The sequence below is a fragment of the Lactuca serriola genome, chromosome 4 (assembly GCF_051521515.1).
Source record: "Lactuca serriola cultivar US96UC23 chromosome 4, Lser_US96UC23_V15, whole genome shotgun sequence".
NCBI classification, from domain to species: domain Eukaryota; kingdom Viridiplantae; phylum Streptophyta; class Magnoliopsida; order Asterales; family Asteraceae; genus Lactuca; species Lactuca serriola.
Genome location: NC_136411.1, coordinates 202860981 through 202885303, shown reverse-complemented (window position 1 = coordinate 202885303; position 24323 = coordinate 202860981). Strand labels below are relative to the sequence as shown.

General features: G+C 29.3%; 2 protein-coding genes across 3 annotated transcripts; both read left to right on the top strand.

Moving 5' to 3' along the window:
• Positions 1 to 7018: 7018 nt before the first annotated feature.
• On the top strand, positions 7019 to 11721 carry LOC145099124 (protein FAR1-RELATED SEQUENCE 9-like). The gene is made up of 5 exons (XM_079036708.1): positions 7019 to 7420; positions 7478 to 7587; positions 7651 to 7846; positions 10430 to 11008; positions 11104 to 11721. The coding sequence occupies exons 1-5, from the start codon at positions 7019 to 7021 to the stop codon at positions 11719 to 11721; spliced, it is 1905 nt and encodes a 634-aa protein (XP_078892834.1).
• A 9474-nt stretch (positions 11722 to 21195) lies between these two features.
• On the top strand, positions 21196 to 23793 carry LOC145103172 (uncharacterized). 2 transcript variants are annotated; one of them, XM_079040732.1, is made up of 4 exons: positions 21196 to 21383; positions 21727 to 21818; positions 22256 to 22389; positions 22545 to 23793. In XM_079040732.1, exons 3-4 carry the CDS (start codon positions 22263 to 22265, stop codon positions 23543 to 23545), a joined length of 1128 nt encoding a protein of 375 aa, XP_078896858.1. In that variant the 5' UTR covers positions 21196 to 21383; positions 21727 to 21818; positions 22256 to 22262; the 3' UTR covers positions 23546 to 23793. The 2 variants fall into 2 exon arrangements, with proteins under 2 accessions (XP_078896858.1, XP_078896855.1); XM_079040729.1 differs by having other exon boundaries at positions 21196 to 21818.
• Positions 23794 to 24323: the final 530 nt, after the last annotated feature.

Genomic DNA, 24323 nt, shown 5'->3' with positions numbered 1-24323 from the left:
TGTAGATTGTAAAATCATATGAATTTAATGTTTAAACTTATAGATTAGAAAAAATAGTTAGTCAAATAGTATAATAAAGCTCTAACTTTAATATAATAAGACGAGTAAATGAAACATTATTGAACAAATGAGTTAATTGTGCAAAACATAAATCTAAAAAAACTATTTAGTATAATAGAAGTGTGTATTGTCGAGTAAAAAACAATCCACTCCAACCGTAAAAAAACACTTTTTGGGGTTGACTTGTAATATGGACCCCCTCAAAAAAGCTACAAACGAAGATACTGTCTTAGGCATATTTTGAACAACATAGCCATTTTGTTGCATCGACATTCAACAACAATGCAATATGTTTAAGGACTTCCTTGATGTTGATGTGATTTTCAGTGTTTGCGAAGAAGATAACACCTTGTGAAAATATGTCATTTTCAATGATAAAAGAAATCGTTAGTTTATTTTGATAGGATCTTATGATTGCAGTATTGCAAAACATAAAACGATCATGAATAAGAAGTTGATCTAAATTACTTGTTTGTATTCCTTTAAAGCAAAAGAAATATGATACATGAAATGTTAGGAGGGTCATATCTTATTTCATTCTATGTTACAGAATAATAAGGTTTCGACTTTTAAATTTTTTTAAAGAAAAATCTTAATATTTTGGTCTAGTTTAGACAAAAGTCCCAAATTTTATTTTGTTAACAAAAAAAAAAGTCTAGATTACTGGATAAAAAAATTCAAACCAACAATTTTTAACCGGTAAACTATTTTTTACCCAATTACCTCTACAAAAGTCATATTATTTTGATTAGTTTATGAAAAAGTCCTAATTTTCTTTATTTCAACTATTTTTTTACGGTTTTACTAAAATTATGTTTGGGTGTTGCTAATAAGACGCCCCTTGGACACCCATTGACCACTTTTTAAAAAGTCAACATACAATTAACTATTTATAATAAGCTATTTTGAAAACAATGTAATTTCAACCAATAAAAATATTTCAAAATTAAATTAGGATGTCTATATGGTAAAATGGGGTGTCTTTTTAGTCAAACCCAATTTGTTTGTTGAAATTATGAATAGAAATAATTGTCATCTTACATATTACTAAAAGAGAAACCTTATGACATCATCTTAAATAATCTGGACCATTGATTGTATTTCAATCTTATTTTTTCTACCCTTAGATCAAATTGCTGACATCATTTTCCCCATATGGAATGTATTTAATTCCAATAAATGTTTTCCAATCATCAATCAATAACTTACATTCGTTGAAATGGAATATATTTAATTCCAATAAAAGCTTTCCATATTTTACATCTTGAATTTTCAGTTATGAACATTTTAATATGGTCAATTTTAAAAACATATTACTAACAAATCATTTCAATCAAGGCCTTAATATCAACCATTAATATAAATCCGTTTATATTAGTAAATCATTAATATAAAATCTTTCTTTTATTAGGAAATCATTAATACCGAAAAATCATATTCAAATTATCACATACATATACGATTCATCATTGAATCCGCGACTCACATTTATTTTCAATCGTTTCTTTTCTTCAAACTTTTTCCTACAACATCGTTAATATTGCTTATAATTTCCATCATCATTCTCTGCTATAAACATTCGCTCTTGTGCGCTAGAAGGTGAGTACCTTCTTTCGCTTTTTATATTTTTTCGATTATTTTTTGTTCCTATATCAAATGTATGTATTCATATATTTCAATTTTCTTTGTCACAAATTACATGAAATCAGTTAACTACTTTTCTGAAACTTTTCAAATAAACATGAAAAGATATTAGGTACCTTTAACAAAACAAAAATTAACTATCTTGGGAGCTGACATTAATTACGAAAATGTTACTTTTATATATTAGAGATGATTATGATTTTTTTTTTAATTTTTATGTCATAAGAATCCAGTTAATTTTGGCATGATTTTAAAATATCATTGAAATTATTATGTTTTTGTATATCATATCAACCTACTTTTTTTTTTTTATCTTCGTATAGTAACAATAAAATTTATTAATTTACACAACAAATATAGATATTTCAAATTTTGTAATATTATTATACCTTATAAAATACAACTCCCTCCAAAATAAATTTTCGCCAGTAATTTCATCCATAACTTCAACAAATTTAAATTTGTATTTTCTTTATATAATTTTTTTTTTAATGATCCTGATTTTTTTTCTCTAAAAGTATATCAAACATTTATGTCTTAGATAATGTTGCCCTATTATAATTATTATTTTCCAAAAGTATATCCGTTTAATGAGGAATTTGATATAATAAAGGAAGTGAATGTTAATTAAAATGAGATATATATTCCATAATTATTACATGAGTTTACTAAAAAAAAACTAATATCAAGGTGTAAACATTAAACATTTTTAAATTGAAATTTCAGAATACATACAAACGATGATGTTGTACAATGAAATATAAAATTGAATAGACTGAAAAAAAACACTATTAAAGCAGTCAATCTTGAAAATAACATAGTTATGAAAAATTATAAAGTAAGATAAAAATTATAAGATATTAGGAGATTTGTAAAAAGTACATTTAGTAAAAGCGTTACGGTTATTAGAAAAAATAAGACCGTTAAGATTAGTGAAAATACAATATATAAACTAAATTATCACAATAGTAATGAAATGTCATTATTTGATATTTCATATAATTGACAGATATATCAAATTACATTGGTGATATACTAAAATTATTCAAAGTTGCGTCAAAACTAATGCAAAGTTTTTGCGAACACTAAATAAATAAGAACAAACATAAAAGTTAGCATTTATATTTATAATCAATTTAAAATAAACCAATCATGATTTAGAAAAGAATCTCCATTGATGATATACTAAAATTATATATATATATATATATATATATATATATATATATATATATATATATATATATATATATATATATATATATATGTTTAACATTTAACATTTTATAAATTATATTACATAACTTTATTTGAATAAATGAAATAGTTGTTAATATTTAATGCAATAGAAAAAATGGTATATTGGTTGTCAATATATGTTTAAATTAAGTAACATTATTATGCAAGGAACGTCTAATTAAAATGCTTATAAATATATAAATATCATAACTATACGAGACGAGGAAAGTCGTTCAACTAATAAAACAAAAAATGATGTCTACAAAGAGATCTTTCAATGATTATATATATTTATCGTTTTCAATGTATTTTCTACACATTTCAATAATACCAATAACCATATATTTTTTTATAATTATTATACAATATCTATAAACGATTATATGTTTTTTTATGCGTTTCACGCGTTTAACGCGGGCTATAATCTAGTTAAGCTTTAAAAAACTAATGATTAAATACATCTATCACCAATTATTTGCCACAAAACAACGATGTTATCATCATTTTCAACTCATCATTGTCCATATAATTTATTTCTCATACAAATTTATGTTACATGTATTATAAGATATTTAAATTATCTGTTAAACACTATAGTACAATCTACCTAAAAGTTGGTTAAAAGAAAACCAATTGTTATGTTCGTATCAAAAACCATTGACAGGTGACAAACCAATCAATACAATAGTATGTTAGGTGAGACTATAAAAATTCTAAAGAATAATATGAGTTTTTGTGACATCCCCAATTTTTGCGGCCAAATAAAACTTTTTTCTTTATGCTTATTTAAAACATTATATTCTTTTTAAAAGATATAGTAGTGCATTGTAAGATGAAATCAAAAACATTTTCAAAGAAACGCTTTCATTAATATTAAAAAACTTCGGATGTAAACACCAATATAGTAACATAAGCATAAACTAGTCATTACAAGCCATATAACTGTTTATTATTCTAATGGCCTTAAACTCCGTAAATCTCTTAGCATATTTAAAATCATTATCCTTGTGCATTCACACCGCTACCTGTTATACAAAGAAACTGAGTGGGTCGGGCTTAGGATGGTGACTACATATTTCAATCCAAAATAATATAATAATTCTTTTAGATATATATTTCACACCAAACAATTAACATCAATTACTCATTCTCGTTATTCTCACACTCTAATCCTAAAATGATGATCTTAAGGGATGTATCCTACCAGATCATTGTAAGCAACGAGTAGATAGTACTACATTTGGGATTCTTCATCAATATAAGTCGATAAAGGCAATCATGGGCGGGGCAGGGGGTAGAGTACTTGAATGAACACTCAATCCTTTCTGTTGGATAATATGATTCATTAACACCTATAGATTGCGAGTGTCAGTGTTGCACAAGATTGTGTATAATAGTCAGTGGTCATCATTTATACTCTGCTAAATGACTAATCTCAGTAGTATAATAGTACAATGTTGGTCATGGGCTGTCAACATTATTTTGTCTTTCACACCATTTTTTCTACCACTATGATATAAGTATGATATGTAAAATAGATCAATACTTTATCAATATATAATTCAAATACACATAAATCCAATCAAATTACTTTACCTAGCATACATATCAAAATAGACACACGTAACGATTAAGAATTTAAATACTTAATATCTACGTATAAGATAAAAGTAACTATAGACTCACTTGATTGTATGTGAAAGACTTATTGTTAAGTCAGTGTTTTGTCTATCACTTTAGTTTTTCCTTTTAGAAAGCCTATAAACAAATATTACTAAATTTTAGTTATCGTTTGTATTATTTGTGACTATAACAACAATATTTTAATTTCATTCATCCAAATGAAATACCGAGTTCTATCAGATAAGGAATGACCATGTAAGATCATTCCGGAGGTAAGATCTGTTTGGTGTAAAGATGTACACTTTGGAAAATCAACTTTAAACACCTCATAGATCTATCGTAGACATCACTCCCATAAGTAGATCGATTGGTATAACGACTAGTATTATTGATAAATCTTGTTTATAAATTCATAATAACGATTACGAACATAAATATATGTTATACTTAAAGCATAGAAAGCATGACTCAACTTATAGATTTTTTAGCGAAAAATTGGAAACTGCGTAGACAAAACTTTGATACCTTAAGCTCTTTTTATCGGCCTTTTGTTGCCCTAGAGCTTCACTAATAACACTTGAAATTTCATAATTTTGGCCTTCAGGTTTGTGGGAAAAGTTTGAGAGAGTTTGAAGAGAAAATCATATGAGAAACCAGCAAAATCCATCCCATATATAGAGTACAGGGAGGTGCACCGCACCCTACGTGTCAGCCATCATATGAAGCTACATCGAGTAGAGATAGGTGGGGGGGGGGGGTCTCCAACGTGCCACGTGGAGAATTTTTGTGGAGCCACGCCGCATTAACATGTAGCATTTTGCTTCCTTCGAAATATCGTATCTTTTGCATACGATCTCTGTTTTCGACATTTTTTATGTTCTTGGTTTGTAATGACGAGTAATTGTTTTGGCTAAAAGCCAACCGATCTCCATTTCACTTTTTATGACACACATTGTTATATAGGGTTGAACGCGAAACTTCGAAAAATCATAAGTTTCTCATACGAAGTCAGATATTGACGTTCTTTATATTTGCAGAGTCGTAATCACGATTACTACGACTTTGTTTAAACTGTTTCTCCTAAATAATCTTTTATTTTATTAGTTTTTAAAATATATTTTTTATACAAATATTATATACCATATCATTTGTCTAAACTTCAAGCACACAACATACATATAAACGACTTTTATATAAACACACACACACACACACACATATATATATATATATATATATATATATATATATATATATATATATATATATATTATATATTATATATATATAGGGGAAGGCTCATGCAAAAATGCAAACTATATGTGAAAATGAAGGAACCAATCACATATTGCCACATCAATATTCACGTTTTCTTTATTTTATTACTTAAAAATATTAATAAAGGGTAAGATAGTAATTAACAGAAATTAGTGATTGAATACGTTCTTCATATAAATAACCGCAAACAAAAACTGACATATTAATATGAAATTAACTTCTTCCGTATGTTTATGATCGACAATATCAACTCCATTAAAATCATTGATTGATTTACTTACAATATCAAATTGAAGAGATGTCTAGTAAAGAATATGAAGATATTTGTTCTAGTTATTTAATTGATAAAGCAAAGGAATCTTCCCAAAATTTAACTATCGGAAATTCATTATCAACGTTAGATGATGTTGATAAAGGCAAGTTTTCATTCTGTATAATTACTATACTTTTGATTCTAATATTCAAAATTTATAAATACCTAACATTACACTATTATGTTACACATTCATTACATATATTTTTACAATGACACTGAAAGTTAATTTCAACCTTCAAAATGATGTTCATGATCCGAAGAAAAAAAAATTAATCATATGATTAATTAGTTTTCATTTACTACATATTTACATATAAATACTTATTTCAATATTAATCTTTCTGAATATTGGACAGGAAGTAATGAATCGGAAGACTCTTTCAATGTTTTAACTATTGAACCTTCAAAATCAACATTCAACAATGGTGATAAAGGCAAGTTTACTAAATAATAAGATGAATATTTATGATGTTATTATTCAATAATTAAATTTGACATAGAAACTGACTCTGAAGTCAACTTTCAAAAGGAAATACAAGTTCCACAGCAAAAGAAAAGGATAAAGGCATGTTTACCTACTTTATATTAAATACATAATTATGAACATATTTAATATATTTCAATATTGAGCTTTTTGAATATTTGACAGGAACATCTTATATAAATCAAGATGATGTGTACATTCCACATGTTGCTGCAGATATCATTCCAAAAAAGGACAAATTGTGTCCACTTTAAATGAAGGAATTGAAATGTACAGAAATTATGCCAAAGCAGCTGGTTTTGGAATTAGATTAGGAACAACAACCAAATACGGAGATCAAATTCTAAGGAAAAAACAAGTAAGATGCAACAGATATGGAAATCCAAAAAAAAAACATTGATACTCTTACATCCAAACGTCTGAAAAAACAAGAAAGGAAATCATATTCTAAGGTCACAGGATGTATGGCAATGATTGGTTTTGACAGAAATGCTGCAACAAATAAAATCACCGTATATGCATTTGAAGACGCACATAACCATCCACTTACTGAATTTAATGAAGAAAACATCTGCTCTCCAAATCATCGTCTTAGTATTTTTGATCAAGAACTAATTGTTAAAGCTTCAACTATCAACATTGGTGCCACAAAAGCACACAAGTTAAGAGCATCATTAAAGGGAGGATATGATAATTTGTCAGCAACAAAGAATGATTTCAAAAACTTTTGGAGAGATTATACAAATATTGTTGGACCAAATGATGCTCAATGTGTTGTAGACTAGTTGATAATTCGCAGAGATAATTATCAAAATTTCAATTTTCAATATAAGTTGGATGATGATGTGCTAAATGCTATGTTTTGGGTTGATGAAACAGGAAGAGAAAACTACTCTAAGTTTTCTGATGTTATATCAATGGATGCTACTTATAGAACAAACAAGTAAAAATTATATTTATTAAATAATATTACATAAAAAGGGATACATTTTACAAATATTTTCAGGTACAATATGATATTTGTTCCTTTCATTGCAATAAACAATCATGACAAGACAATCAACGTTGGAGCAGGACTAATATCTGATGAAACAATTGAATCATACTCTTGGTTATTAGAAGCTTTTTTGTCATCACATAAGAAGAAACCAACAATGATTATGTCAGACATGGATGCAGCATTATCTTGTTCAATATCAAAGGTGTTTCAAGGATGTACTCACAGATTATGTGTGACATCCCCAAAATCACGGCCAGAAAAGACCGGTTTGTTTATGCTTTGTCTAAAAATCAGAGTTACATTTTAAATGAAAGTGTTGCGGAATTTGTCCCAAAACAAAAATATGATAAAGATTTATCAAAAGCATTTCCATAGAAATGTATTTCATTAAAAGACTCGGGATGTCATGTTCCTACAGATCAAAAGCATAAACAGTACAATATAAGTCTTACTACATTATTTCATATCTACAGGCCTATATCCGTAATCCCTCGTCCAAGACATCACATCTATGCTCATGCGCCACTACCTGTAATACATAAAACTGAGTGGGTCAGGCTTGGGAGCCTGGTGAGCACATAGGGTTTTCAACCCACAATAAATAAGTTTATTAATTTCATCAATCAACAATAACCCGATTACCCGTTCCCGTTATCCTCACTTTACGTCTCTAAACACCTATCATAAGGGACCTAGCCTAAGGATCATCATTGGGACGGACACTACTGCTAAGGGGATTCCTCAGTAATAAATGTCCTAAAGGCAACCATGTGGGGGATGGAGTACACCGGTGAACACATCGTTCACAACACCTACAGGTTGCGAGCCTGCTAGTGTTCCACTGGACTGTCTAGAAGAGTCCGTGGTCGTCATCCATACTCCGCTAGATGACGGAAACAACAACATCAACATCGAGGCCTCTCATCATTTTATCACACATCAGCTATTACATCTACCCATGTTTTACCCCAACATTTTCGTAGATATAAAATACATATACACTTTAAATCATTGAAAACATGTATAACAATGTTCATCCAGCATAGATAGCAAGTATTCAGATAATATGCACACATAGCACGTAATTTATATAAAATACTTCATATCTATGTGTAAGCTGAAAGTAACTATGCACTCACCTGATTAGGTGGTGACTCAGCACTCGGACAGCGCTTCGATACTCTCAAAACGATATTCCTTTGATAAAACCTAGTATCGATACCACTAGGGTTTAGTTTAACGATAACCGCGACAAATTAATTAGTCCGAGTATTATTAAGCGTTAATAATACTCGATATAACTCATAATAATAGCCCAAATAATTATTTTAAGGACCTAATAACATTCCTATAATTATTTGAAAGCTATATTAAAAATTGCGTAAGCGTAGCATACTTACGGCGAATTTTATCGAGAACCGGGACTTGATTGGAGCAGCGTTTCGAAACCGAAAAACTCCTTTTTCTCGGGACTCCGGGAGCCTCGGGGCTTCCCTAGGGTGCTAAGGGTTTAACTAGGGCTTAGGGGACTCCAAAAGGGTTAGAGAGAGAAAGTAGTTTAGAGAGAGAAGTGAAAATGTGTGAAAAATCCGGAAGAATTCGCATGGTATTTATAGGGACCGAAGCTCGGATTTACGCTGGGCGTACCGAGGGTACGTTGGGCGTACTCCTCGGATAAGATCACTAGCTCGGACCCAGCTGTCTCGCACCCATCGGATGGATCAGATCGGACCTACGCGGGGCGTAACCTCTTCGGACGTGGGGCGTACTGCGAGGCTTCGTGGCATGATCCGAAGCGAGATTTGAATCATCATCCGACGGCCCACAACGTGCCACGTCATCAATCTTCATCAGCCTTCGCAAATTCGATTATAAACTTTAAAAATTCGTAACTTTCGCGTACGAGCTCCGTTTTCGACGTTCTTTATATCCACGCGAAGGTGGGAAAGTACTCTACAACCTTCGTTTAGACTTCGTCGGCTAGTTTTGGCTCGATTTTAAATTTTATATTATTAACGGGCCGGGACACGATTGGTCCGTTAAATCCTCATAACTTCTTCATCCGACATCCGTTTTCACCCATCTTTTTCTCGTTACGCTACTCTTAACGAGATCTTCGATTCTCGTTCAGGTCGTGTCGGCTAAAAACCGCTCGATCTAATATTCGAATTTCGGGCTGTACACTGCTATTCCGAAACTTCGAAAAATCATAACTTCTTCATACGAAGTCAGATTTGGGTGTTCTTTTTATCGATGTTCTTAGTTTAACATATTCTACGACTTTCATTTAGATTGCTAAGGCTAAATCTCACTCTATCATAAATTCACTATTTACGCTTCCCGGTGCCGTGCCGGTTTTACCGTGAAACTTCGACGGGTCATAACTTCTTCGTTATAACTCGGATTTCGGCATTCTTTATATGTACGGAAACCTTGAGACATATTCTACAACTTTATGTAGAGATATCGGGATTATATTATACTTTAATTTTGACGCTTATTTTTATTATTTATTAATTATACATTTATAATTAAATTATAAGCACATAAATACACATAATTCACATAATACTCAAATATTTCATCTTTATTACTTCAAAAAGAGTTACAAGAGTTGACCTAGACTATTACATTGACAAAAATGCTTAGCCCTGAAACCCGGGCGTTACATTATGTATGTGGCACATAATGTCAAAAATGCCATCAAAGGTAACAAAAAATTTAATTTACTGAATTACATAAAGCTTATGAAAATATACTAATAAAACCAAATTTAACATGACAGATTGAAGCTGACTTAGTTTCAAATTCAGATTTCAAGAAACGCATAAATCAACTAGTTTGGAATATGAATATCAAACCATCAGAATTTGAGAACAAATGGGATTTGATGTTGAATGAGTTTCATTTGAAGGAAAATAAATGGTTGGCTGATATGTTCAACAAGAGAGATAAATGGATTCCATCCTATTTCAGAGATATACCAATGTGTGGACTTATGAAGACTACATCAAGATCTGAAAGTTCTAATTCCTTTTTCAATGTTTTCTCAAGTCCAACCAACTTACTTGTTAATTTTATGTTCAACTTTGACACTGCACTTTCAAAGCAGCGTCATGAACAAAAAAGATTAGACATTGCATCAAGAGATACTTCTCCACAACTGCTATTTCCAAATGAAAATTTGAAAATAGAAAAGCATGCATCATTGGTATACACACGAGAAGCATTCATAAAAGTGCAAAAACAAATAAAAAAGGCATTCTATCAGTGTTTTCAAAAAAATTCGGTTTTGATTGATGGTCGTCAACAATGCACAATTGTCTACAAAGAACTAAAATCAGGCAAGCGACCAGAATTTAAGGTATGCAATTATGCTACTTCATTATTATTTTAATTTAACATTATTTAGAATTTATAAATAAAATTTTGTAATAAAATTTTACTATTACTTCTCAGGTTTCTTTTGATGCAAAAGATGAAACAATTGAATGTGAATGTTTGCATTTCACATTTTTTGGAATCCTTTGTAGTCATGCTTTCAGAATTCTTATAGATTATGACATTCCCATGATACCTGAAAAATACATTCTGGATAGATGGAGAAAGAACATAGTGGATATTGGTTTTCAAAAGATAAACCAAAAATGGAGAGTGTGCAGTACAGAAATTTCAAATCTCTTGCAGGATGCAACTTCTTTTTTTGAGAAATGCGTTGAATCGGTTATTCATGACAAAGAAAAACTACAAGAATTGGTGAACTCTCTTCAACAATTAAGTGAAACTTGTGGAAAGGATGTTTCTACAAGATCAACTTTAATTCCAATAAAAGATGTGATTGAAAATATCATTGGAGTTCCAATTTCAAGTGATGTGAAAATCAAAGTACCAAGTGAGATAAAAACAAAAGGAAGTGGAAAGAGGAGTCGAATCAAAAGTGCTGCAGAAAAAGCAATAGCAAAATCACTTAAACCAAAACGCAAATGCAAAGGATGCAACCAATTATTCAACCATGATGTAAGAAATTGCCCATTAAATCCTTCAAATGTGCTTAGGCCTTTCAAAAAACATCAGTAATTTAGATTTGAATTTTAGATTTGTTTGTTGTTATGCTTCTCTATATTAAAAATATTACTATTAGTCGCTTTAAACGATTCATAAGTTTATTATAATATTTATTATGGATAATGTAATACTTTACTGTTTATATTTCATATATAAAAAGATATATGAATTTATTATCACACATAGAAATACAAAACACAAATAAAATATGCTTCAAACGGCATTACAATTGAATATATAAACGAAAAATTATTTCAAATCATTCAAATAACACAAACCGCACTTTAACTTCATAAAACATTCTAATAATAACAAAAACATTATACTCTCAATCATCATAAACATAATTCCTTTCATCATGAAAACCAATCCTTTTGAATTACATACCAATTCTTTTTCCTTCAACATCTTCTCTGCAACTCTTTTGAGCATGTCTTTTGACAAATGTACAATTTTTATAATCATCTAATAGTGACTTTATATTTATGACATTTACATACACGCAACAAAACTTCAGAATTATATAATACTATATAACCTAAAAAAATCTTTCATTTATTACTTAAATCTATTCATAAATAGAGAAGTCAAGTCAACTTAATTACAATAAATAAAAATCATTCTTTCACATAAAAACCTTTTCATCTAATACTAACTTTATAATTTATATTTAAAAAAAATTAAAGAAAAAAAAATAATGTAAAAACTATAAAAACCTTTTCATCTAATACATTATTTTGACATGCATATGTTTAGGTTAGTACGTAGCGGTTTTTGGTGACATTTGGAAATCGATTAGCTTAATGACTTATAGAACACCATACAGATGTTACGTTTGAAATGGCTAAGCAAGTTATCTTTGTCTCATTTATTAATTATGACACTCTTATCATATCCTTTTTGATAACGTATTTTTGGATTGTTAAGAGAATAAGGAATTTGAAATTATGACACTTTTTTTGAAAGTTATTACTTAAATGTTTTCAAAAATCTTTCATTTATTACTTAAATCTATTCATAAATAGATAAGTCAAATCAACTTATTTACATCAAATACAAACCATTCTTTCACATAAAAACCTTTTCATCTAATACTAACTTCATAACTTATAGTTAAAAAAACTTAAAAGAAAAAAAATGTAAAAAATATAAATAATAACAATACTATAATCACATTATAACATACAAAAAAAAATTATTTTCTATATATCACATTAATAAAAAATGATAATATACACCGTTTGGTTTGATAAAATTCAAAAAAAAAAAAAAATTCAAATTCATACCAAGATAAGGATTACCATCTTCAATGTATAGATAACATGATTAGCTAAACCTACAACCGCCAAAATAGACTATAATACTTTTTGAAGCAAATGATGGCAGAAAATTAATTACCTCCTCTACTTACTCTGATTGTTACCGCTATATATTCCTCCTCAACATAAACATAAACTTATGGAAGAAAAAATATACATTGATGGCTTCTGAATCATCCCTTTGGGTAGTTCGAAAGTCCTCGGATTATCTTGATCTTTACGACACATATGGTATGTTCTTATTGTTAAAATCGTATTCTATTAATACTTATATAATCTTCTTTTCAATATTCATTCAGGGTGGGAAAACAAAAAGTATTTCACGATGATGCTACATCATGGAGGTACTTTCGAATACTACCCAAATCGCGAATACGATGGAGGCAAGGTTGACTATGTAGACTTCATCGAGGTTGAAACTTTCTCCCCAGAGGTATTTCATAGCATCTTAAGTTCTTTTGGTTATGATGTTGTGACAACATATGCATACTCTCTAGTCTCGTTTGCTCCCTTAGACGTTGGTCTAAACAAGCTTGCTTATTGGACTGATTTCATTAACTTTGTGAAAAAAGTTAAAACAGAAGGTTTTTTTTTGTGTTCAACAAGTTTATTTGGAGCATAATCAAACCACTGTTACAAACTTATTCCCAAAAACTTTAAACTTTGCAAGCAACATTTATCTTTCCACGAAACTCTATTCAATAGTTGCATCAAATCCAAAAATTACTGTTTGGGAGGCCAGGATCATGCTTTTTGACAAATTCAACTTTTGGATAAATGTTGATAAACTCATTGAAGCTTTGGATTACACCAAATATCAAGTGAATCTTATGAGGAAGTAGATGAAGCTGCAAGGTGAAATGGTGGGAATTTGGGTTTTTTGGGTTTTTGGGTTTAAGTATATGGTGTTAGTATGAATATTTGGACTTTTATATAATATGTTTATGTGCTAAAACTTTTGGGATGACTGTAATGGGGACTGTAATATATTTTTAAATATTATATATGGTGGTTGTTATAAACTTATATTGTTAATATTATATATTATTGTTGATATGTTACTCTGAAAATTTTAAATATGATGGTTTTAAAAATTATAGATATTATGTATTTATATATGTTAATATTATATATGATTGTAAATATGTTAACTTTATAAAAGATTATACATATACAATCAAAATCAAAACCAAAAAAAACGTAGCCACATATTTCATATATTATTATAAACTTATGTTTGAATAAGTACATTACATTCAACCAAAACAACAACAACCAAAAACAAACACACATTTAAAAAACTTCATAACAAATTTTTCTACTTACTCATTCATAACCATTACTATGAATACTTCTAAATAAACATAACGACTTGAATTTTACTACAACAAAGATATATCAAGGACCAAAAGCAGCTAACCTAGCTGCTATATTGATAATGCCTTCATGATACATTACACGCCTGTCATTTGAAGAAAACTTTTGATAATCAAAAAGAAGTTGCTCAACTTCATTTTTCATTAGATTTACTTCACTCAACAGAATTTTCATAGAATATCTTCTTCGAAGATTTCTAAGTTGCAAAATCTGCTCAACACTTTCCATTTTAAAACCACATCTCCATTGAGCTAAAGGACCACCTTTATAAGTTTCCATATGACGCATCAAAAAAATCCCACAATCATTACTGTTACCTCTTGTTTTACACGTCATATATTGATCAACAAATTCCATTTCATACATAACTGAAAAAGCCATAAAATGTTTTATGTCTTGAAGATATCTACCAAACATATATTTCTGCATTTACATATAAACAAAAATTCAATATAAATTATAAAAACAATATATATAACTCATTAATATACTTAAACATTTAAACAGAAAAATACCAACAAACTTACCAGATTTTGAGTTAGATGTGGGTATGGTTTTTCAGAAGATCTATATAATATGTTGTCCAATATGACAGCTTTGCGGTTTTTAAAATCAAAAACAAACACAAAGTAGTGACTATTTGCACATGCAGGAAAGAACACCTACATAAACATAAACAACTTCATAGTAAGATACAAAAACAAAATGAATAAAATTTACAAATAAAAACTAAACTTACCAAATCAATTCCTTTTAAATTTCTTTGTTCTTTAGACTCTCCCAAACAATGAAAAACATTTTCTTTAAAATTCTTGTACACATCATCATATTTACATGCTTCACTATGCATGTATGCAGGATCCTAAATACAAAACAACAATTCATTTAACATCATAAAAATATACTAACAAATACTATACGTACTAATACTGCTGTCTTGAAGAAGAAACATGGAGTGTCCAAATTCCTAGCTCTCTCATCATAGTTCAACACTTCAACAAAACAATCAATAGTCCCAGAAAAAAGAAATTCTCCCGGATATAAGCTCTCAAACATGTATCTTTCCCCACGTTGTCCATTTATGCTATGAAAAAGATCATCCCTATTAAAATAAAAATAAAACACATTAAATTAAATATTATTTAAATATAAATATATATATATATATATATATATATATATATATATATATATATATATATATATACATACATATACACAACCACATTACGTTGGATTCCCACATAAACTGAATAGCCAATTAGACTTGATATTCTCCTCCTTCATCAAATTACTATCAATCTCAACAGCTCGTACAACAAATGGAGACCTAAGCACTAGAGGTAACGTTTGACTTCTCTTTGGTCTCGATGAAATCATATCTTTCTCAAGAATTTTAACTTTTTCCGTTTCATCGCGAGACTTAGGTTCATTCCCTTTGACTGAGTCAGAACTTATTCCAACAGAAACAAAATTCTTACTAACATAACTATCAATACCTGGATTCACTTTTGGAGGAGTATACATATCATCCTCAATTCCTAAATTAAAAGAAGGAATACCCTCAACTACACACTTTTCCTTATGACCACCCTCGCAATCCATAGGCAACTTAGTTTCAACAAATCCAGATTTCCCAAACGAATTTGCCGATCCATATTTATTAACAACAATACCTGGACTCACTTTTGGAGGAGTATGCATATCATCCTCAATTCCTAAATTAAAAGAAGGAATACCCTCATCTACACACTTTTTCCTTATGACCACCCTCGCAATCCACATGCAACTTACTTTCAACAAATCCGGATTTGCCAAACGAATATGCCGATCCATATTTATTACCACCAACGCTGTTGTTAATAGACTGCCCAGCATCTCGAAATTCATTAGACTTATCATCACAACTACTGCTTTTTCCAGATGACTGAAAAGCATATTCGCATTTATAATTACTATGACGAAAAGCTTTATATGCAGAACATAACTCTTTCAGCTTCAATCCATAAAACTCTACTATTTTCAAATTTCCATGCATTTTAAAGGCTTTATCCACTTTCTTAGACATATCTACTAAACACTACTTCATTTCTGAATGAAACTCCTGATAACAATAAAAAACATAACAAAGTATAATTAATATCTAAAACTTAAATTTTAAACATAAAAACAACATACAAACAAAAAAATCATTTTCACCTTCAAAAATACACAATTAACATTACTTACTAAAATTGATCCTCTAGAAACTTCATCAACACTTTCCACTGTAGCAGTTGGTCTACCAAAACCTCCATTAGAAATTTCATTCATTTCTCTCACTTTCAACTGCTCTAAAGTCCAATTATTAATTACTGGATATCTTCTAACCATTAACATTTGCCTACATTGAATCCTATCAACATATAGCAACTACAAAAAAACAAAAATTAATAACAAAATATAAATATTATAAATATTTTAAAAATATTTACTCAAGTAACATTAAATGACATACCGTTAGGAAGACACTAGGACCATTAAAGAAAGTCTTAATATCACTTCTACCCCAAATCAACTTTTCCTCTTTTACACAATTTAATACATATGTACACCAATCAAAATTATCTAACTTATATGATTCAGACAAATATGGTAGAAGCTTCAAATTACATGCACCTTGTTTGTTACATGATCCAAAACATGTACATACAAGAATAATAAAGTTTGCAACAAACACCATATCTGCTTCACATCATTCTATTATCTTGTACACAACATTATTTGGAGTAATTAAAGACAACGGCTTCTTGAATTGATCTTTCCATATTTCATACCATTCCTCATTACCTCTTAAATCAACACTATTTAACTGATCAACCCCCATAGGCAGCCCTAACACCCTATTAACATCTTCCCTTGTAACCAAAATATTAGAAACCTCAGTTTTAATAACCATCTTTAAAGGATCAAACGAATCAACAACAAAATAACATAATTTTGCTGGAATACTTTGAGTTTTCATGTCTATCAATGATCCAAACCCCAAACTCCTCACACATTCTTTTTGCTTATGATTCATTGAATTCACAACACCATATATAGAATGAAGAGAAACACGAGAATACAATGACTTTATTTTAGCACAATTCAACTCCATTTTCTTTTTAACTTTCTTATCAGCTATCTTATCCACCCTCTTCACACTACTACTGGAACCATCCTCAAAATCAGAATCACTAGAAAACTCTACAACAAAAATATCAACATACCAACGATGTAAAATAATATAAAAACATTAATAAAACATAATCAATAAATACATTACACAATAAATAAGTAACATTATATTTAACTTTACCTTGTTCGGAGACAAATGTTTTACTAACTTTTCTAACACTTCTGTTAACCAACTTCTTGCTCCTTGTAATGCTCCGAACTTCAAAATCAGAATCACTTACATAATCTAAATTATGTCCAACAAAAAAAAATTATAATCTACATTAATAATAAACTTAAAGAATAACCACATTATAAACACTAACCTTCTGAATCAGATGATTTTGAATTTAATCGACCAAACAAACAATGTTTTCTCTTTTTCATCGAACTATAATCAGACTGACAAACATTATTCCTTGGCTTTTTCTTTTTCCAAGAATTACTAGCTGAAATGTCAATTGTCTTCTTCATAGAATTACTGGAATAAATCTCAATTGGACTCTCATCATCTACACATGAAGTCATAACAAAATCAAACCGAAAATAATGATAACATAAGTCAATTTGAAAAACATTAACAACAACACATCATAACTTACTCTCCTTCTTAACTTCAACAGATAGAAAATTTTTCCCTTCTGATACTTCATCATCATCTATTTCTATAGGATTATCACGAGAGTTAACCATGCAATCAACTTTCACCAAATTCTCATTTAAATAATCCTTCTTCCTGGAAACCATTCGTTGTGATGCAATTGTAAATTTCTTCATGAGTTTCGAATTCGAACTTTGCCTATTCCTGTTCACCTTCGCATCTAACAAAGCTTTAAACGCAAACATTATGTTGAATAATGTTGAAATACATAATCTAATATAGATAAAATTAAAAAAACCCTGAGAATAAAATTTCAAACAACAGAAACGTAGACCATCAAACAATTACGCATAAACGGTTACATCAATTTGAAAAACCGACAACTCACTTCTCAATGACGGTTAAACTAAAAAAAAAACCTACATATATAAATTACATTTATAACCTTTTAATTAAAAAAAATATAAAAAAGTGAAATAAAAACAACAACTACTCTTATACACATGGTTGTTTCCTATTGGTTCTTACCTTTTTCACATCTTACACTCATTTTTACACGAACCCACTTCTATATATATATATATATATATATATATATATATATATATATATATATATATATATATATATATATATATATATATATATATATGAACAATTCTTTTTCATTCATTCATATGAAGTTTTATAAATATCAACCGACATAAATATAGATTTTCTAAGAAATACCTAACAAGAAACATACACGTTACAGTTTTATTCTTAAATCTTAATCTATATTGAACAATTCCTCTATAGATAAAAGTTATATTCTTCTCTATGGAAAATAATGAGTTAAAATTGATGCTAAGGTTATTGTTTTGGCAAATAATTGGTTATAGATTCTTTAATCCTTAGGCTGAGAGGTATGGTCACTATATCCCCACTAAAAAATTTTGTCACATCTACGCCATGTCATCTTCATTACATGTTCGCTACCACACATTGAAAATTGTTACAACTCCACATTATTTATTTATTTATTATTTATTTTTTTTACATTAGATTAAGCAATCATACTGTAACCGTTAGACCATTTCAAAATCAAGAAATCCTATTGAGCGTAAGCATGCGTTGAGAGGCCCACTTAACATCACACCTACTTGCCGCTGGGGCGATATTCACTAACGGACATGTCCGTTACGTAGGGTTTCATACGTGGGTTTGTATACCATACCGGATGACCTTAGTTTATGAAGTTTAATGATGTTTTTCCTATTCATAATTTTAATGAAAAGGTAAAAGAGTTGAATTTAAAAAAAAAATTTAAGATTTTTTTTCTTAAAGTTGACCAAATAATGAACTATTTCTGGAACAGATTAAAAATAGTTACTAGTAAAAAAAAAACAATTTAAAATTTTTTTTATCGAGTAATCAAAACTTTTATGTTTACAAAATAAAATTTAAGAAGACCAAAATGGAGATATTTATATATTTTCTTTTTTTAAAATTTTAAAAGTTAAATATTGTGTGTTTAAGCCACTATTGATTGATCTATCCGGACCTTTGTGTCAATTTTATTTCTATTTTCTATCCATATCAATCTTTTATTTATTTACTAGTTGTGATACCCGTATAATATACGGGTTGATTAAAACAAAATGGTAATACAAATGATTAAACAAGAAGTTTTATTTAAATTTGAAATTTGAAATAAGTATAAATTAAAAAGAAAATGAAAAAAATAAATTAAAATTATGTGTTTAGTTGTCAGACCCGTATATTAAATGTATTAATTATAACAAAATTTTAAATACAAAGGTTTCAATTGTAAATTTATTTAAAATTGAAATTGAAGTTTGAAATTTGAAATTTAAAATTTGAAATTAATATAGTTATTATGGTATGTTTATATGGAAACTAAATTAATGGTATATATTCAATAATAATAAATGAAGTAAATGACAAGTGGAAAATAAATATCTCAAAATTATGATAAAATGACATGTGACATAATGCATGAGAGTGTGACAAGTAGCAAAAAAACATTTATTTATTAAAGACTAGGTGTGAGACCCATGTGTTACATGGGTTTAATTAAAAAAATAAATATAAAATTTTAACAATTTGAAAAGTTTGAATTTATAAGAAAAATGGGAAAAATTTGAATTATTAAAATTAATGAGACTTTAATGTATTAAATACATTACATATATAAATTTTTTCTAATAAATACTTTACATATATATTAACTTACACATTAAATGTGGAATTTTAATTTAATAAAATGAAAAATACAATAAAATGACAAGTGGAAAATAGAAAATATAAAAATTCTAGAAAATGCCATGTGTCCAAATGAATGAGAAGAGGACATGTGGCAAAAAAACCTTCATTTATTATAGTAGACTAGGTGTAAGCCCCATGTATTACATGAGTGTATTTAAAATAATTAAATATTTATAAACATTTGAGAAATTTAAATTTATAAGAAAAATGAAAAAAATATTGAATTACTAAAATTAAAATGTTTTTTTTTTAATTTAAACAAATCATTTAGATAAAATAATCAAAGCAAATTAATGACATTTTATTTTAGAATTTTGAAATTATAAGGAAAGTCAATTAATGAAATTGATATGCATTTATTATTAAATTTAAATATCATATGAAATTTAATAAAATAGGAAAACCACAAATTTACATATAGAATAAAAATTAATTCAAAATAACCACAAAATGAATAGAAATGTGACAATGGCAAAAAAAAAAAAAAAAAAATACCCTTCATTTATTAGAGAAGATTTGTATGTTTCCTATAATTTTGTTGGTCTTTTGTTTTCGTATAATGTATGTTGGTGTTTCTTTAGTTTTCTTAATTAAATACCTAAAATACCCCATCAAAGCAGTTGAAATCACCAACCGTGTTGTGTAATTGCGAGTAACTATAGACCCATTTTGGTCATTTTGTTTCTAATTTTCAGACCACTGGTTACAAAATATCGCCGACCGCAGCTTTACCTTTTTCGTGCAATTCGTATCCCTGTTTTCTTAAATCTCTTTCATTTAACCCTAATTCCCAAATTCAATCTCGATTCGCTACCAACTCTCCGGATTTATCACGGATTCTTTCGATTCTCGTCTTCGGCTATAGATCGAGCTATTTTTCAAAGCCTGCCGTTGTGTCAATCGATTTCTAGGTTAGGGTTTCAATTTTTTGTTGTCTTTTCATCAGATCTGTTAGATCTATCATACCTTTCGGTGAATCAACCGGTTTCCCCTTGCAGATAGTTTTGTATTTGTCCTATTTTTCCAGATCTTGATATTTTTGTATTCTCGATCCATCTAGAGGTTGAGAATCGACTCTTCGTTTCTTATTCAGCCGTTCGATTTGTTTTGTATTAAATTCATTAAACCGTAGTGTCTCGTATATATGATTTGTTCAAATTCCCGTACTTTGTGAAATTGGGGATCTAGGGTTAGGGTTTCTTTGTAAGTTTAAAAATTTATTATAATCGATCGATTTTTTTTACTTCAAATTAGGAATCTTGCGTAACGTTCTCCTATTCAGCCTGTGAGCTTCCGTAAAAATAAAGACAGCTACTGTTTCAACTACATACGAATTTACTTGAGAGGTATTTATTCAAAGCCCTTTAATTTTCCTAACCACACAGTTCTTTACTTATTCAAATCCTTCCAATCCATACGCATTATTTCCCGTCGTTTTATTTTGATTAATATTTTTCTTGATGTTTTGGTGGAAAATAATTTTCTTTAAAAGAAAATGTGTTTGGACATTTTATTTTATTTTATTTCTTCGTCTGTGACTTTCCACGTGCGGTTTCAGATTCTTCTGTCAGATTCATTGAATTACTAATATGCCCCACTCCTTTAAAATTAACACTCCAATTCAAATTTCACCTCAACACCAAAATATTTATTTTGTTTTCTTTACCCATCAATTTTCTTGAAAGTCAATGTATTGTATAACAAGAATTCTTGAAATTAATAAGTTTTTGGTTCCATATTTTTCAAGATTGACATATTTATTAATTATTACATCATCATGCAGTTAAAACATGGTGCAAAAACGACATTTAGCAGAAAAGGAGTATGATGTTTCACCCAAACACTTGAAGTTGGAACATAGTTGTGAATTACTTCCGTTTTTGCAATTTACTAAAGAAGATGCACCCTTTTCATCAGGTGGGTAGAGAGTTTCTGTTTTATATTCTTGAGTTTGTTTCAAGTTTTTTCACTTCAATGAGAATTCTCTTGTGAATTTGTAAAGTAAATTGTAACCATGTTTGTATCTAGAAAAAAAAGATTGTTTTTGACTTATCCTATGACCTATGATATAGATAAAGATGAGGCTTGCTTCTTTAAACCAATTATTGAAGTTGACTATGGATTTCTAAGTGACAAATTCACTGATCATGATCCTGACACCACCACCAAATATTACGATTATACCCTTCCACATCGCCTTTCCACCTCATCATCATCAAGCATCACCACAAGTGAAGAAGACTTAAAGTCAGAGCAACCACAAAGATTGTTAATTCAGAAAGAAAACAAATATTCTTACCTTTTACAACACCCCCCTCTAAAAAGAACCCCAATTGGACCTCAATATCAAGCTGAAATTCCCGAATGTTATGAACTCAATCCACAACATGATGACAATGAGATTAAATTCATCGGATCTTGTGTCATCCAAATGCCTAAATCTTCAACTTCACATGACAAAACTGTTGGAAGAGGAAGAACCGACTGTTTCTGTAAAAACACCGGGTCCTTCAAATGCATCCAACAACATATTAAGGAAGCAAGGGAGACACTAAAGGGTACAATTGGAAACAAAAAGTTTGAAGATTTAGGGTTTGGTAACATGGGAGAATCAGTTGCTAATAAATGGAGTGAAGAAGATGAACATTTGTTTCATGAAGTTGTGTATTCGAATCCCGTGTCATTCGGTAAAAACTTCTGGAATCATCTTTCAGAAGTATTCCCTTCACGTTCAATTCATGAGATTGTTAGCTACTATTTCAATGTGTTTATGTTGCGAATAAGAGCAGAGCAGAATAGATTTGATCCAATGAATGCTGATAGTGATGATGATGAATGGCAAGGGAGTGATGAATCAGAGGAAACAGACAGATGTGATTCCGGTGAACGTCGGAATGGAATTGAGGATTCTGTTGTCGATGAGTTTTTTGAACCCTCGGATCATAGAGTGTGGGATGTTGGTTATTTTTCATGTTCAAGAACTAAAAGTGATTTCTTGCCAACTGGAAGTATGATTGAAGAGGTGTTTGGTGTGGAATCTTGGAACTTTGATGATGACAAAAACTCAAACTAGTAGAAGACTCGAGTAAAAGCATGTCCAATTTTTTGTTGTACATTTACCTTATTACCCTTGGTTAGCATTTGAGAGGTTAACTTATAGGGTTTCGCCCATCTGTTTACAAATTGTGGGATGAATTTGTTGTATAAGAAGATAGTAAATAGTGGGGAAAATGAAAATTGAGAGTCAAGATTTCAGTGAGAATTTGTAACAGGCGAATACTTAATGGAAGTTTGTTTGACTCATGTGGCTTTTTTGCTTTCTACGAGTGTTAGTTTTTCTTTTATTCGAATATAATTTGTGTTTAAAACAAATTGTATTCTTGATGTTTTCTGTTTAAAATTAAAAGCATATGGTAAAATGAAGGATACAAGTTTTGTTTTTGGGTAGATTCAAAGCATTTCTAGTGAGAAAAACATGTTTGACAACACATACCCACCCAATCTTACCCGTGAAAAAAAAAACAAGTAGATATTTAAACGTAGGAAAGGGTTTAGAAATATTTTAATTGGGGGTGTTTTTATTTTTCTCTTTTTATTAGTATGATGATCACCAAAGTTAAGTCATTCTATTCATTTAGTCATACGAGGAGGCAAGTTTGGCGTGTTGGGATCAAACTAGTTTATCAACCAAACTTGTATGAGATTATAGGTTTTGATAAAGGGAGTTTACCACTATACCCACTATACCCATTCAACTCAATATCACATCACAATATCACATCAGTACAACATCATTATTTTTTTTTCTCTTCTACTTTTTCCTACCTACAAAGCTCTATATTTTTCATCCC